The sequence below is a fragment of the Gossypium hirsutum genome, chromosome A03 (genome assembly GCF_007990345.1).
Source record: "Gossypium hirsutum isolate 1008001.06 chromosome A03, Gossypium_hirsutum_v2.1, whole genome shotgun sequence".
In the NCBI taxonomy this organism is placed as follows: domain Eukaryota; kingdom Viridiplantae; phylum Streptophyta; class Magnoliopsida; order Malvales; family Malvaceae; genus Gossypium; species Gossypium hirsutum.
The window spans coordinates 64,111,919-64,126,111 of record NC_053426.1 but is presented as its reverse complement, the minus strand read 5'-3'; the positions used below and the strand labels follow the sequence as shown (position 1 = coordinate 64,126,111).

Sequence of the window (14,193 nt, the reverse complement as noted above, 5' to 3'; positions counted from 1 at the left end):
ATTTTTTCTATTTTAAGTCTTAGACTTTTTTTTATTTTTAAAAATTCAATCTTGAGTCTAACAGTTAAATACATTAAATAACATAATATGGATTTTAATGAGCATTAAGTAAAAATAGTAAATAGATATAATAGTGCACATATAATAATATATTTGTCGCATAAAATTTTAAAAACAACATAATTTAACTTAACAAGTTTAATGGTTATTGTTTGAGTCAAGATAAAAATTTTAAAATAAAAAAAATAAAAACTAAAAATAACTAAATTCACAACTTACATATAATATAAGGACTAATAACCAGAATTTGACCATAATAATTACATAGAGAATTAACAAATGTTAGATACAATGATATATTGTACCCCAAATAGGGAAGAAAAGTTTGAACATTAAAAATAGTATTGTGGGAAAGTTAATAAAACATTCTGAAAATAAATCATAAAACCAATATATGATAATAAATAAAATTACATGAAAATTTGGATTAATTAATGGGGTCTTGCGCCGCAATCACTAATTTTTTATTTTAAAGTTTAGGATGATAGTATATTTACTAAAAATATCATTGATGATAAAATTAAATACAATAATAATACTATAAGACGAAAGAAAAGGAAACTGAACACACGAGAGATTAAAAGGTTTTGATTGGTATCATCGAATTAATTTAATTAGATTCAATGGTTTGAAAATTACCAAGTCCCCCATGGCTGAACATGTCTTAACATCACAAGGACGGTTAGGGTTTCTAGATTCCGTGTTTTCTTTTTCGACTACAACCCATCTGATTTTCAGCTGTAGGCCAACGTATCCGACAAACGATATTGGGTTAAACAGAAACATTACCTACCAAGTCTCTCCCTGTTCTTTGATATTACATTCAATTATTAATCGACATTTCAAAAAAAAGATAATGTAATTTAATTTGTTTTACTTGAAAGCAACTTGGAGAAATTTCTTGAGTCTTCTCTCTCTGAGGCAAAATATGAAGTTGTTGCTTGTCTTCCCTCTTCTTTCTCTTTTCTTCTTTTGCAGTGCTTCTTGTGAGGTAATAAAAGCTCTCTCAGGTCAACCTGCCAATGTTGGTTTCAAGCAATACTCTGGTTATATCCTCGTTCAACCTCAACATGGCCGAGCTTTATTCTACTACTTTGTGGAAGCTGATTCCGCCAATCCACTGGCAAATCCCTTGACATTGTGGCTTAATGGAGGTAAAACACACTCTCGTTTCCCCAAGTGTCTTTGGTTTCTCTTTTTGACCAACTGCTGTACATTGGTTTATTTTAGGCCCCGGTTGTTCATCTCTCGGCTTTGGTGCATTTATGGAACATGGCCCTTTCCAGCCTAGGGAAGATCGACACTTGGTCAAGAATCAATATTCATGGAATCTTGGTAATTATTTTAACTTGAAAGAGAATCTAACTGTGAAGTTGAGTTATTCAATGGAGCTGATTTTCACCATGAACAGAATCCAACATGTTATATCTTGAGAGTCCAATTGGAGTTGGATTTTCCTACTCAAATACAAGCTCAGATTACCTTGGTCTGAATGATGCTACAACAGGTTGATATTAATATTATCGTTTCATTACTTGATGTCGGCAATTTTTTAAACAAAGAGCACTGGTAACCAATGTTTTCAGCCAAGGACAATATGCAATTCCTTCTTAACTGGTTTGAAGAATTCCCGCAGTATAGAAACTCAGATTTGTATCTTTCTGGGGAAAGCTATGCAGGTCAGGTTTCATTTATTACCCATATCTTTACTTTTCATTGTTGTATTGGCTGTCAAGTAAATGGAATCTAGCACTATATATGTGTACTCCCTGAAATATCTATGCAGTCCATTTATTTCCCTCCTCTGGTTTATATTTTTCTCCTCTCTGCTTATTGCTTATCTTAATCTAATGGCATCAAAACTATGGACAAATTTAATCTCTTTTTTGATAAAAAATTAAATGTAGGTCACTACATTCCTCAGCTCGCTGACTTAATCCTAGATTACAATAAACGTTTCAGTGGCAGACCCATCAAGCTTAAAGCCATTGCAGTTAAGCTTCCTCTTACCAACTATTCTTGTGTTTATCTATGAATTTAAGCTTTACCCAAATTTCGTCATTACTTTTCGTTCATTCTGCAGTTGGGAAATCCTCTTTTAGATCCGGATATTAGTGTAATCAATGCTGAGTTCTTGTGGTCACATGGAGTCATTTCAGATGAAACTCTCCTTTTGAGTAAGACTGTATGTAATGCATCAAGGCACCTTAAAGAGTCCATTCACCAGAATCTGTCCAAAGAATGCATACATGTGCTTAACAAACTAGAAGAAGAAATGGGTTCATACACTGACCCTGGAGACCTGATTTTGCCTATTTGCTTCTCACCAACTCTACTCGGCCAGACTTTTTTTCAGGGAACACACAATCGGTTACATTGGAAGGTAGGTAATTAACAGCATTAACACAAAGGCATGAAAGCGACTGGTTCTTTTCCAGCTAACAATTGTCTTTGATTATTCTAGCAGCTGGCTATGAGCTCGGCTGTTGCCACTGATCCATGCCGTGTAGATGAGATACGTCAGTACCTCAACACACCTAAAGTACAAGAAGCACTTCATGCAAACACAACTCACCTCTCTTCAGTTTGGGAATTCTGTGGAGGGTCTCTCTTTCTCTCAATTGGTAATTTGGCATATGCTTCTGCATGTATGCAAGCAAATTAAACAACTTGTTATAATTGCAGGCATCTTTCCTATCAAAGAGAGAGTATAGGGATCAATATCATACCCCTTCTGTCAAAACTCCTCAAAAGGAGTATTCCAGTTCTCCTCTTCAAGTGAGTAATTTTAAACCTCAAAGGGCTTCTAATTTCAAGCCCTAGTTGCCTCAAATGACTAAAAGTTTCTGCAACTTCACTGCAGTGGAGATCAAGATTCGAAAATCCCATTAACACAAACAAGGATAATTGCAAATATGCTTGCAAAAGAACTGAAGCTGGTGCCTTTCGGAAGTTATGCTCCATGGTATGATAAGAAGCAGATATGTTTTGCAAAGTCATGTCTGCTATTCAAAGTCTTTTCCACTATTCATTCCAGATCCATGGTCTAATATATATATAATCAGGTTGGTGGGTGGACTCAGTCATTTGGCAAAGTAAGGAGAGGCCAAAATTTGACATTTTTGACATTTGCTACTGTAAGAGGTGCAGCACATGAGGTTCCATACACGTCCCCTTTGCAAGCGCTCACACTCTTTCAAGCATTTCTTAGAAGATCACTTTTGCCTCTAAACAGAGTTTAAGTTGATGTAACATTTTTAAAAATATATATAATGTTTTAATAGTTGCAAATGAAAAGTTATATAACAAAAGTTATATCAGTTAATTATTAAACAAAAGGTTAGCATTGTTTATATTGATGAGTTATGTTTCTTGTTACTAAAAGTTATGTTGATTATTAAAAAAAAGTTAGGGTTATTCAAGTAATATGTAATAAATAATTGTGTTTATTCTTAATAAATGAGACTATTCAAATAAACATTTATTAAATAGTTATGTCTCTTGTCTCAAGAACTTCTATAAAGAGGAGTTGAATCTCATTTGAATAGACACCAAAAAAACTCTAAAAGATTTTCTTTGTTCTCCTTCATCTTCTAATGTTTAAAGATTAATTTATAAAGAATTACTTCAATTTTTTTTTTGTGGAATTTGATACTCTTGCCATACCGTAACACCCCTTAACTTGTATCCATCGCCGAAATAGGGTTACGGAGCATTAGCGAAAGTTTGAGAATATTTACATATAAATCACATCAATCACTGTTCATTTTTCGAGATTATTCAAAACGTCCCTTAAATAGACCCTCGAGGCCCAATATGAGCATTAAAATCGAATCAAGACTTAATCGGAAACTCTAAGAATTTTTCGCGAAATTAAAAATTTTTCTAAGTTACAGGACTTACATGCCAGTGTGGTCCAAGTGACACGCCCGTGTGACCATGGGACATGCCCGTGCTGTAGGCCGTGTTTGACCCTGTATAACTCTTTGACTTGTGCACATGGCCATACCATACGGTCGTGTGCTAGGCCGTGTGATTAATTTTATTTTTCAAATTTAGGGGTAGGTTTCACACGGCCAAGACATACGCCCGTGTTCTGGGCCGTGTAGCACATACGACTAAGAACACGCCTGTGTCTCTGCCCGTGTGCTCAATTTTGAGCATTCTGTTTCTCAAAATTTAAGCTGTAAGGGACACATGGCCTAACCACACGCCTATATACCAGGCCGTGTGTCACATACGTCTAGACACAGGCCCATGTGTCTGCTCGTGTGGACAAAATAAAACCATTTCTAGCTTCATTTCTCACCCAAAATCACACCAATGACCTGCACTTAAACTCACATCCAAATACCAACCATTTCAAGCATTCAAATTAAGCAACTCTATCATTCAACATGGCATATCATTACATGCATACATGTTTATAATCTTACCTTGGTATAATCCATATGCTAGGCATAATTTGAACAACCATTTAACATGCATATAGCTACCATAGTATGACATTACAAGTATATCAAAAACAACCATTACTAGTCATTCTAATGGCTAGATTACAAACCACATATTTAAGCCATTTATGGCCAAGTTAGCCTATACATGCCATTATACTAGAATGATTTTACTATATATACCCAAAATAAGCTAGTGGATAGTGTGATGATGCTCCAATTGATCTCCAACCTTCGCGAGCTTCCAAGCACTATAAAATAGGGGAAAATAAAACAGAGTAAGCATTACATGCTTAGTAAGTTCGTATAACGAAAACTAAACTTACCAATCCCATTTATTAAATCTAAGTATACAATATCATGTTTTCCATCCATTTGGCAAAATTGCCTAAACACATGCATTCAATCAAACATGTTAGTCACAAAATTTTCATATACATCAAGTAAACATAGTTGAGCTCCTCATGCAATATTCTTTCTAGACATTATCATTTCATCTCATAATTTTCTCATTATGCCAAGAGTTGTGTCTGTTGAATCATTGAAATTCCAATGGATATTCAAGTAGTACACTCAAGGTGTACGATTCTATAACCCGTCAATTCTTATTCAAGAGTACCCATAGGGCACTTAATCAATGAACACACTCTCGAGCCACATATCATACTGCAGGATCACCAATCCAGGCTACACCCTAATTGTAACATATGCTCGAGAGGGATTATGTAACAGCCTGATTTTAGGCCTAGTCAGAATTGTAGTTTCGGGACCAAAAATTTTGACATAGTAAAATTTATTTTTATTATATTTTTATGGTCTAAAATTTTATGTAATTATTTTGTGAAAATTTTGTTCGAAAATTTTGACGTTTGGGCACTCAATTTAGTCAAAAGGACTAAATTGTAAAAAGTGCAAAACTTGAATTCTAGAAGCTAGAGGTGTCAAATTGCTATGAAATTTTAAATTGGAGGTCCCTAAATGGTAATTAGACCATTGGTTGATTTTTTGGACAAAAATGGACATGAAATGGGTGAAATAGAATATTTTTAAGTTAGGGGCATTTTGGTCATTTAGTAATTAAAATGAATTAAAAACAAAACTAAAAGCAAAATTTTTTCCATCTTCACCCCATTGGCTGAATATACCATGGAAACCATGGCTAGGGTTTTTTTTCAACTTTCCAAGCTTCATAGTAAGTCCGTTCTTGCCCCGTTTTTAATGATTTTTACGTTTTTGAAATCCTTGTATCATGATCTACCTATTTCTACCACTTATTTGAGTTATGATGAAGGTATAGGGTTTTACCCATGTTAGAAATTTGTGTATTTTGATGATTACTGGTAGATTATACATGTTTATGGTTAAAGAAACAACTTTTACTAAGTGATTTTCAGTGAAAATGCATAGAAGGACCTATTTGTAAAATAGTATAAAAAGTGTTGTAAAAATGTGATAAAATAAGAAAATGTGGTTTGCTATATTTATAAAAAGGGTTCGGCTAGGCTTAAAGTATAAAGAAATTGAACGAAAATCATTTTATGAGCCTAGGGGCAAAAGTGTAAATAAGACAAACTTTAGGGGCAAAAATGTAATTTTTCCATGATTTTTGGGTCACATTGAGTAATTTGACTAATATATGGGCTAAATGTGATGTTATAGATAAAAAAAATGAGGTTCGGACCCAAAATTGGGGAAAAACGAAAAATTGATGGTTAGGTCCCTTTTTGCCATTTTGGTGTCGAGGTAAGTTCATGTGTAAATAATGAACTGTTGTATCATGTTTTAATGCTTTATTAATGTATGAATTTCTATGTTTAATTGTTGTAATGAATGTATGAACAATATTATGGTCAATGAGAGTGACTTTTTTCAATAAAGATGTGAAATCAAAGAATCCCGTTTGAACCTTAGGAAAAGTTAAGGATACAAGTGGCATGTCACTAGGAACCATGTGATTTATGATCTCATGAGATATGTGATATATGTTTATGTGGTTCCAGGTGTTGGTCTTGTACGTCCTACTGGTGGTTGGGTAGTCTGACATGTGTTGCGGATACCTGGTAGCTTGTGTGAGTAGCCCGGGTAGCTACGTCTTGACCGATAGCTTATGTGAGTAGAACTGTGAGTAGCTCGAGAATGAGCATTTATGTGTTATGTGATATGAGGTAGCTTTATCTATGAATGTGGCACTTATGTACGAGCCTTCCATGTATCCAATAGTATTCCAAGTGTTCAACGGGTAAATCAGTGAGTTATTTGACAAGTAAGTCAATGATGAAGAAATATGAGAGTGTGCTACGAGTTAGTACAGGTACTTACTTATAACTCATGAGTAAAGGACTCGGTATACTATGGAAATGTGGTAAGAATGCATACGATAAAATATGTGACTATATTACGTGTGGTATAGGTATGTACACAGAACTCATGTGAAATGAATTTGGTATATGATGAATCGTTGGTAAGAATGCACACGAACAAGTTATGCTTGTGAGATACTGGTAACCATGTGATTAATGATTTACATTTATGATGAATGGATGCATGATAAGATTTGAAAATGATCATATGTTAGGTTTATGAGCCTAATTGGGTTGTGATATAGTACGGTGTATGTACTTAAACCGTGATTCATTGGGTATGAGAAAAAGAAAAGAAAAGAAAAGACAAGCGTAATTGTCGATTAAAGTCACTATGAAAACATTGAGAGATATGAGTTATAGATAAGTGAAAGGTTGTTAAGCTATGCGTTGAAATTATGATTACTCGTAAATGATATGCATGTTGTTAAGAGAGTAAATAATGTGATATGCTATAATGAGGAGATCATGGTTGTTAGTCTGATGTCAAGACATACAACTAGTGTTTGTAAGATAAAGAGTAAGCATTATGAGTGAGTAAGTGGTAATCATGAGATTTAATGCAAATTGTATTAATAAGATTCTTATGGATGGGTATAGTAAATGAATGTTAATAGTTGTTTATTATTTGCATATGAACTTACTATGCTTTATAGCTTACTCCCCTCCCTTTCCTATCTCTTATAGGTTAATTTAGCTAGCTTGAGTTGGAGATCGCCGGAGATGTTATCACACTATCAAGCTATCATCGTAGGGTAAAAGTGAATACAAACCTCTTAAGTTTATGGCATGTAAAGGGACTAAGTCATTTTGTGAATGTGTCATTGTGATTTAGCCAAAGGTATTGGCTTGTAATGGTTAAAGGTTTGATGTAATGTGTAGCCATGCAAATTGGTTTATATTGGCTACTTGGTTGTAAGCCCATATAAACATGTATGTGCATATGTCAATGTTTTGTGATGTGGTTTATATTTGCTTGATATATGATGGTTATGAGTCTATTCATATGTTAATTCCCTTTGAGTGTGAATTTAGCATGAAATGATTTGGCAAGGCCTAACGTTATAATACGTGATAGATGATAGTATGAAAATGATATGTTATTGCTTGATTGTATTTGTTTTTGAAGGCATTTATATGTCATGATTTGTGCCATGTGATGTGTGAATAAGTGCAAGTAAAGGTGACAAAATGGCTTGGAAATTAGCCTTGTATTTGTCCACATAGGTGGACACACGGGCGTGTGTCTAGGCTGTGTGTGACACATGGTCAGCTTCATAGGCATGTGATCTGGTCGTGTGTCCCCTGCACCCTAATTAGGTAAAATATAATGCCTAGTAGTAAACACACGGGTAGAGACACGACCATGTGTCTCAGCCGTGTGAAGGACATGGCCTTAGCACATGGGCGTGTGACTTGGCCTGTGACCCTATTTCGATTGATGATGTCATAAATAGAGACTTACACTGTAGTAGCCCGATTTAGACCCTAATCGGAATGGTGATTTCAAGACCTCGAATCTGAGTCAGAAAAATATTTTAAAATTATTTTCTGTGTTTATTTTGTGTGAATTTATATCTGTGAAATTTTCGTGATTTAATTTTGTCGTTTGAGTGTCCGATTAAATAAAAGGACTTAATCACGTAAATTGAAAATTTGGTAGTTTAATGTATAAAGGGCCGAAATGCTATTGGCTTTTTAAATGGAAGCCTTTAGGTTTCAAATAGACCATTGGAACTTGTAATGGTCGGTTGTGCCCTTATAATATGTGTTTTAGTTATTTAATTTAAAAGGGTAAAATTGTAAAATAATTAATAAACATATATTAGTTAAATTAAGTTAACATATTCATATTATTTTTATTTGTTCTTGCCCTGGAACTAGAAAAAAAAAGAAAAGAAAAAAAAGAAACCTAGGGTTCGGCCATTTCAAAGCTCAATCAAGTTATGTGTTTAGCTCGGTTTTTGATAATTTCCATGTTTTTGAGATCATTGCTAAGTTATCTTCAAGACCCAAGCTTGAATTTTTTATTTTGATGAATATTTTGAGTTATGCCATTGATGAGAGCTTGTGATTTTTGTTGTTTGATGATGAAATATGAAAGATATGTTTTAGATTAACATGTTTTGTATTGGAGTTTTTGATGATTTTGAGTAATTAGGACTAAATTGCAAAAACAATAATTTGAGGGACTAAAATGTGAAATAAATGAAATATATGGACTTGTATGGATATGGGTAAGATTCGGCCTAACTTGGGTATTGGGAAATTTTGCATATTTTGTGTTTTGTGCAATAGGGACTAAATTGTAAAAAGTGTAAATGTCAGGGGTAAAATGGTAATTTTCCCATTTATGTGTTTTTGGACTAAATTGAATGAAAATGTGTTTGAATGAGCTTAATTTGAATATTTTTAAATCAAGAACCAAAGAAATCAGATTTGGATCAGGGGAAAACTAAAGTTGTCGACTAGCTGTCCCGTTCCATTTTACATCATCTAAGGTAAGTTTATTAGCAAATAGACGTACTTAATTTTAAATAAATGTGAACTATATATGCTGAATTGAAATATTTAAATTTATATATGCAATAGCTGAATGTGAATAAGCTTGGCTACTATATTTCTGAATTCGTTTCGATCGAATTACGACGTCCGAAAGCCCCGTATGAATCTTAGGAATAGCTAGGATACATATGTCATGACATATGATTCCAGTATGTGATGTGCGAGTAAGACCATGGCATCGATATGTGACTCTGATATATGTGTGTGAGTAAGACCCTATCTGGGACAGTGGCATCCATATGTGATTACATGTAAGACTACGTCTGGGACATTGGCATTGTACGATATGTGTGATTATCCGAGTGTCCTATCCAATTCTGAATGGTTCATCGGGCAACAATAGGTTTTGATCGATTGTACAAAATGAGCTAAGATGATCAGGCATGAATTGGGTTATCACCTACTTGATAAAGGTAAGTAAGTTACTCATGTGAACGTGTGTGCTTTGTGTATTATGTTCGACCATGGTTATGTAAATGTATACTATGTTATATTTTTGATTTGAGTATATGTGTATATGTGTTAACAATAATGATAATTAGCTTTGAAATTGAAAGATATTTTGTTAACCTTTATATATATGTATTCGGCTTTAGGTAAAGCTAAATGCAAAAGTATACGATATGTGAAATCACATGATGTTGGATTAATACAACCATGAAAGTATAATTAGATTTACTTCAAATAAATTGTTCATGTTATTAAATAGTTTATTTGCTTATGACTTACTAGGCTACAAAAGCTATTTATTTGCTTATGACTTACTAGGCTACAAAAGCTTACTTTATGTATATGTGTGTTTCTGTTTTATAGATTTTTGAAGTCAAGTTACGAGCTCGGGGATCGTCAGCAAAGTTCATCACACTATCTACGGTTTCGATATTTTTTAAAAAGTTGAACTTGATCTTATGGCATGTATAGGTTGGATTACATTTTGAAATGTTGAATTTTGGTTGTGTGTAATCTAAGCCATGCGAAAGTGGCTAATCTTTTATGTTTGAATTCGGTTATGCTAAGTATGGTTTATGTTCATCTTGGTCATGAGGTTGTGTTATGAATGTGTGATATTTGTGTTAGGTACTATGTGCCTTGAAAATGGTTGATGACTTAGGATATGTATGTGAATGGTTCTGTTAAAGTTATCCATGCATAGAAGTATACGTGATATGTGCCTTTGTACATTGAAGATGCTTGATAATTTCGACGTGGTTGAAAGGGTCGGACATGATATATATATGGTATGAATTATATTTTTGTATCACTCATAGTTAAAATGATTCGGTTATGACTTACGATAATAGTAATAGATAGATTTGGTTGACAAGTACATTCGGTGTGATGTTGGATTTACGTATTGAATAAATTGATTGATGATTCAGTTATTGCATTTTTGTATCTAAGTAAATGATGAATCGGTCATAGTACAAGTAAATATACATGTTCATAAGTATATTAGTTTGTTCGGCTATGGCATTTATATATATAAATAAGTGCCAAGTTGATTGATATGCTTTGTTAAAATGGGTTACTAAATATGGTTGAATATAATGCTTATGGTTGTGTATATATTTGACCTCAGTTTGGACTATATAGAAAGTGTAACCAAGATAGGTAATGTGGTGGAGTTTGGTTTATATGTTTTGGCCACAACGTAAACAATGGTTAATTATAAATAAATATCCGTTTCAAGTCATTATTTGTGTTATTAAATGGTTAATTATAAATAAATGATTAAGTATACTTTTAGTAAGTGAACTAAGCTTGATTAGCTTCATTATTGATGTTCGATAATAGTCCCATTTCATTATAGTTAAAATACGTATAAGGTTTTATTTATTTAATGAAACATATTTAACCATTTGTGAAATTATTAATGCTGTATAAGTTAATGACTAAAATGCCATGTGATAGAATTTTTATTTAATTTAATTTATACATATATAGAAATATGATTTAAAATGATTGGTGTTTATTAGATATTCGAATGTCTTTATAATATTCATTACATGATTTGTATTTTTATATTATGTAATTAATAAATTCATGATTGACAATTAATTGGACATTCGTTTATATATTTATAAATATGACTTGTGTGAATGTTCAGAGTTGTGCTTTTGTGGAGTAATACCTCAGGACCCTAATCCGGCGATGGATACGGGTTAGGGGTGTTACATACACGGGCTGAGGACATGGGTGTGTCCTAAGCCACACGGGCGTGTGACTCCTGTTTTGTGGAAAAAGTTTTTGAATGATATGAAAGTTTCGAAAGTTCTCGGTTTAGTCCCGAACCACACCTAATGTATGTTTTAGGCCTTGAGGACCCATATAAGGGACGATATGCATGTGAATGAAAATTTTTAAATTTGGACTGAAATCCATGTCTCGATTTGGTATGAATGCTTGTGTTTATGTCCGGTAATTCCTCATACCCTGTCCCAGTGTCGAATATAGGTAAGGCGTGTTACAAATTATATCAGAATTACCAGTCCGAGCTAAATATTTCCATAACGAGGTCAATAGGATTACTCCTCTGAGCTAAATCTCGTTAGCAAGAAATGCAGGACTTCATTCATTTCGAGAAAGCACATTTGTCCATTGAAATTCAATATTCAATCGAGGCTTTACCCTTTTTCCAACATTTCCAAACATGTAATCATTTCACATATTTATAATATTCGCATAAATGTAAATCATATTGCATACAATCGTAACATTCAAGTTAACACTGCAGGTGCATTTGTCAAACCGAATGGCATCACAAGAAACTCATAGTGTCCATACCTGGTTCTAAAAGCTGTCTTTGGGACATCTGAATCTTTTACCCGTAGTTAATAGTAACCGAAACAGAGATCAATCTTTGAAAATACAGTGTCACATTTTAACTGGTAAAACAAGTCATCAATATGAGGTAATGGATACTTGTTCTATATTGTAACTTTGTTGAGCTGTTTGTAATCAATGCACACCCTCAATGATCCATCTTTTTTCTTTACAAACAGAACCAATACACCCCAAGGTGAGAAACTAGGTCGAGCAAAACCTCTGTCAATCAATTCTTGCAATTTTACTTTCAGCTCTTGCAATTTGGTAGGAGCCATTCTGTAAAGTGTTATGGATATTGGTGTTGTACCCGGAACAAGATCTATAAAGAATTCCAATTCTCTATCCAGTGGTAAACCAAGTAGTTCTTCTAGGAATACATCAGGAAATTCACATACAATCGGTACTGATTGAATCTTTGACTCAGATACTTTAGCATCCAACACATGCAAGATAAGCATCATAACCCTTTTTGACATATTTCTGTGCTGATATTACTGAAATCACATTAGGTAATCCATCCAGTTTATCAGATTCAACATGAAGTAATTCACCACTCTGACATTTCAATACAATATATTCTATTTACAATTCACCACTGCTTCATATTTTGTTAACCAATCCATTCCCAAAATCACATCAAATTCAGCAAATGGCAATAACATCAAGTCAGCCAAAAAATAATAACCTTTTACCATCAACGGACAACTTTTATAGACTTTATCCACCATAACACACTGGCCCAGGGGGTTTGAAACTTTAACCACAAATTCAGTGAATTCAACAAGTAAATTTTTAACAGACACTAAGTTTGTACATATGTATGAATATGTGGAACCAGGATCAATCAAAGTAGTAATATTAGTATCAAGTAGAGAAAATGTACCAGTAATGACGTTTGGTGGAGAAGCATCTTCTCTAGCACGAATAGCATATGTTTTTGCAGGTGCTTGTGCCTCAGATTTAACTACTGTATCCCGGGTAGTACCTCGACTACCACTAACATTACCTGGGTGACGGGGTGGTCTGCCTCTCGAAACAGGATTACTCAGCTTTGGAGCTGGTTCTATTTATTTTTCAACTCTTTATGGACAATCTCTAAAAAATGGTCAAATGAACCACATCAGTAACAAGCTCCACTTTTCAAATGGCATTCCCAAAATGAAATTTGTTGCAATCCTTACACTTTGGTTTGGGATTACCGACACTACCCACATTGGTTACAGATGGCGATAAAGACCTCGGGTTAGAGCGTTGAGAGCCTCGTTCTTTTCCAGAACTTCTTTATTTTTTAGAAGCATATAATTGTGACTTGCTCATAATCCTTTTCCCAGAAACCCGAGCCTCTCTTTCAGCTTGTTTCTTTTCTTTACTCAATTCCTCAGCTTTGTGTGCTTGACCAGCTAATGTAACACCCTATACCCGTATCCTACACCGTGACAGAATACGAGGCGTTACCTCACTTAAACTCGTGCTTACAACCATTTTCGAGTCTCCAAGACTTGGACAAATTTAAAACTTTCTCAAACTTATCAACATATCCTTAATATGGGCCTTTGAGACCCAAAACACACATCGTAAATCACTCGGAACCAATTCGGGTACTTTTGCCAACAATAAAAAAATGTCACTTGACATAGGGGCACATGCCCGTGTGAAAGGGGCACACGTCCGTGTGGCCAATTCAACATAGTTATGCTGATGGCTCGTGTGGCTCACATAGCCTAAGCAATATAGGGACACGCCCGTTTCCTGCACTCGTGGGGAATTTATTTTAAATGCACACCTATAGGGGTTTTCATACGGTCTGGCACAATTAAAACAACCTCGGATGAAATGTTCTAATGATCCATACTTGAAACAACCTCTTTCATTTCCTTGGCACTCGCCGAAATGATGTCTACCACATTGTGAACATTCAGGCCTATTTG

General features: G+C 34.2%; 1 protein-coding gene across 6 annotated transcripts; it reads left to right on the top strand.

Annotated features, from left to right (window-relative positions):
- Window positions 1–672: 672 nt before the first annotated feature.
- LOC107887238 (serine carboxypeptidase-like 45) lies at window positions 673–3,413 on the top strand. 6 transcript variants are annotated; one of them, XM_041096323.1, is made up of 11 exons: window positions 673–918; window positions 1,039–1,214; window positions 1,291–1,395; window positions 1,472–1,567; window positions 1,647–1,739; window positions 1,968–2,053; window positions 2,144–2,443; window positions 2,528–2,664; window positions 2,746–2,838; window positions 2,924–3,025; window positions 3,126–3,413. In XM_041096323.1, the coding sequence occupies exons 1-11, from the start codon at window positions 710–712 to the stop codon at window positions 3,157–3,159; spliced, it is 1,431 nt and encodes a 476-aa protein (XP_040952257.1). In that variant the 5' UTR covers window positions 673–709; the 3' UTR covers window positions 3,160–3,413. The 6 variants fall into 6 exon arrangements, with proteins under 6 accessions (XP_040952257.1, XP_040952243.1, XP_040952252.1 ...); XM_041096309.1 differs by having other exon boundaries at window positions 2,924–3,041; XM_041096318.1 differs by having other exon boundaries at window positions 2,525–2,664.
- Window positions 3,414–14,193: the final 10,780 nt, after the last annotated feature.

What these genes read in the sequence shown, in the direction of transcription:
- LOC107887238 (XM_041096304.1), top strand. Translation starts at nt 710, where the DNA reads ATGGCTGAACATGTCTTAACATCACAAGGACGGTTAGGGTTTCTAGAT. An exon ending in GACATTGTGGCTTAATGGAG is followed by an intron (nt 1,215 to 1,290) that starts GTAAAACACACT and finishes GGTTTATTTTAG; the next exon opens with GCCCCGGTTGTTCATCTCTC. An exon ending in ACAATCGGTTACATTGGAAG is followed by an intron (nt 2,444 to 2,524) that starts GTAGGTAATTAA and finishes TGATTATTCTAG; the next exon opens with CAGCTGGCTATGAGCTCGGC.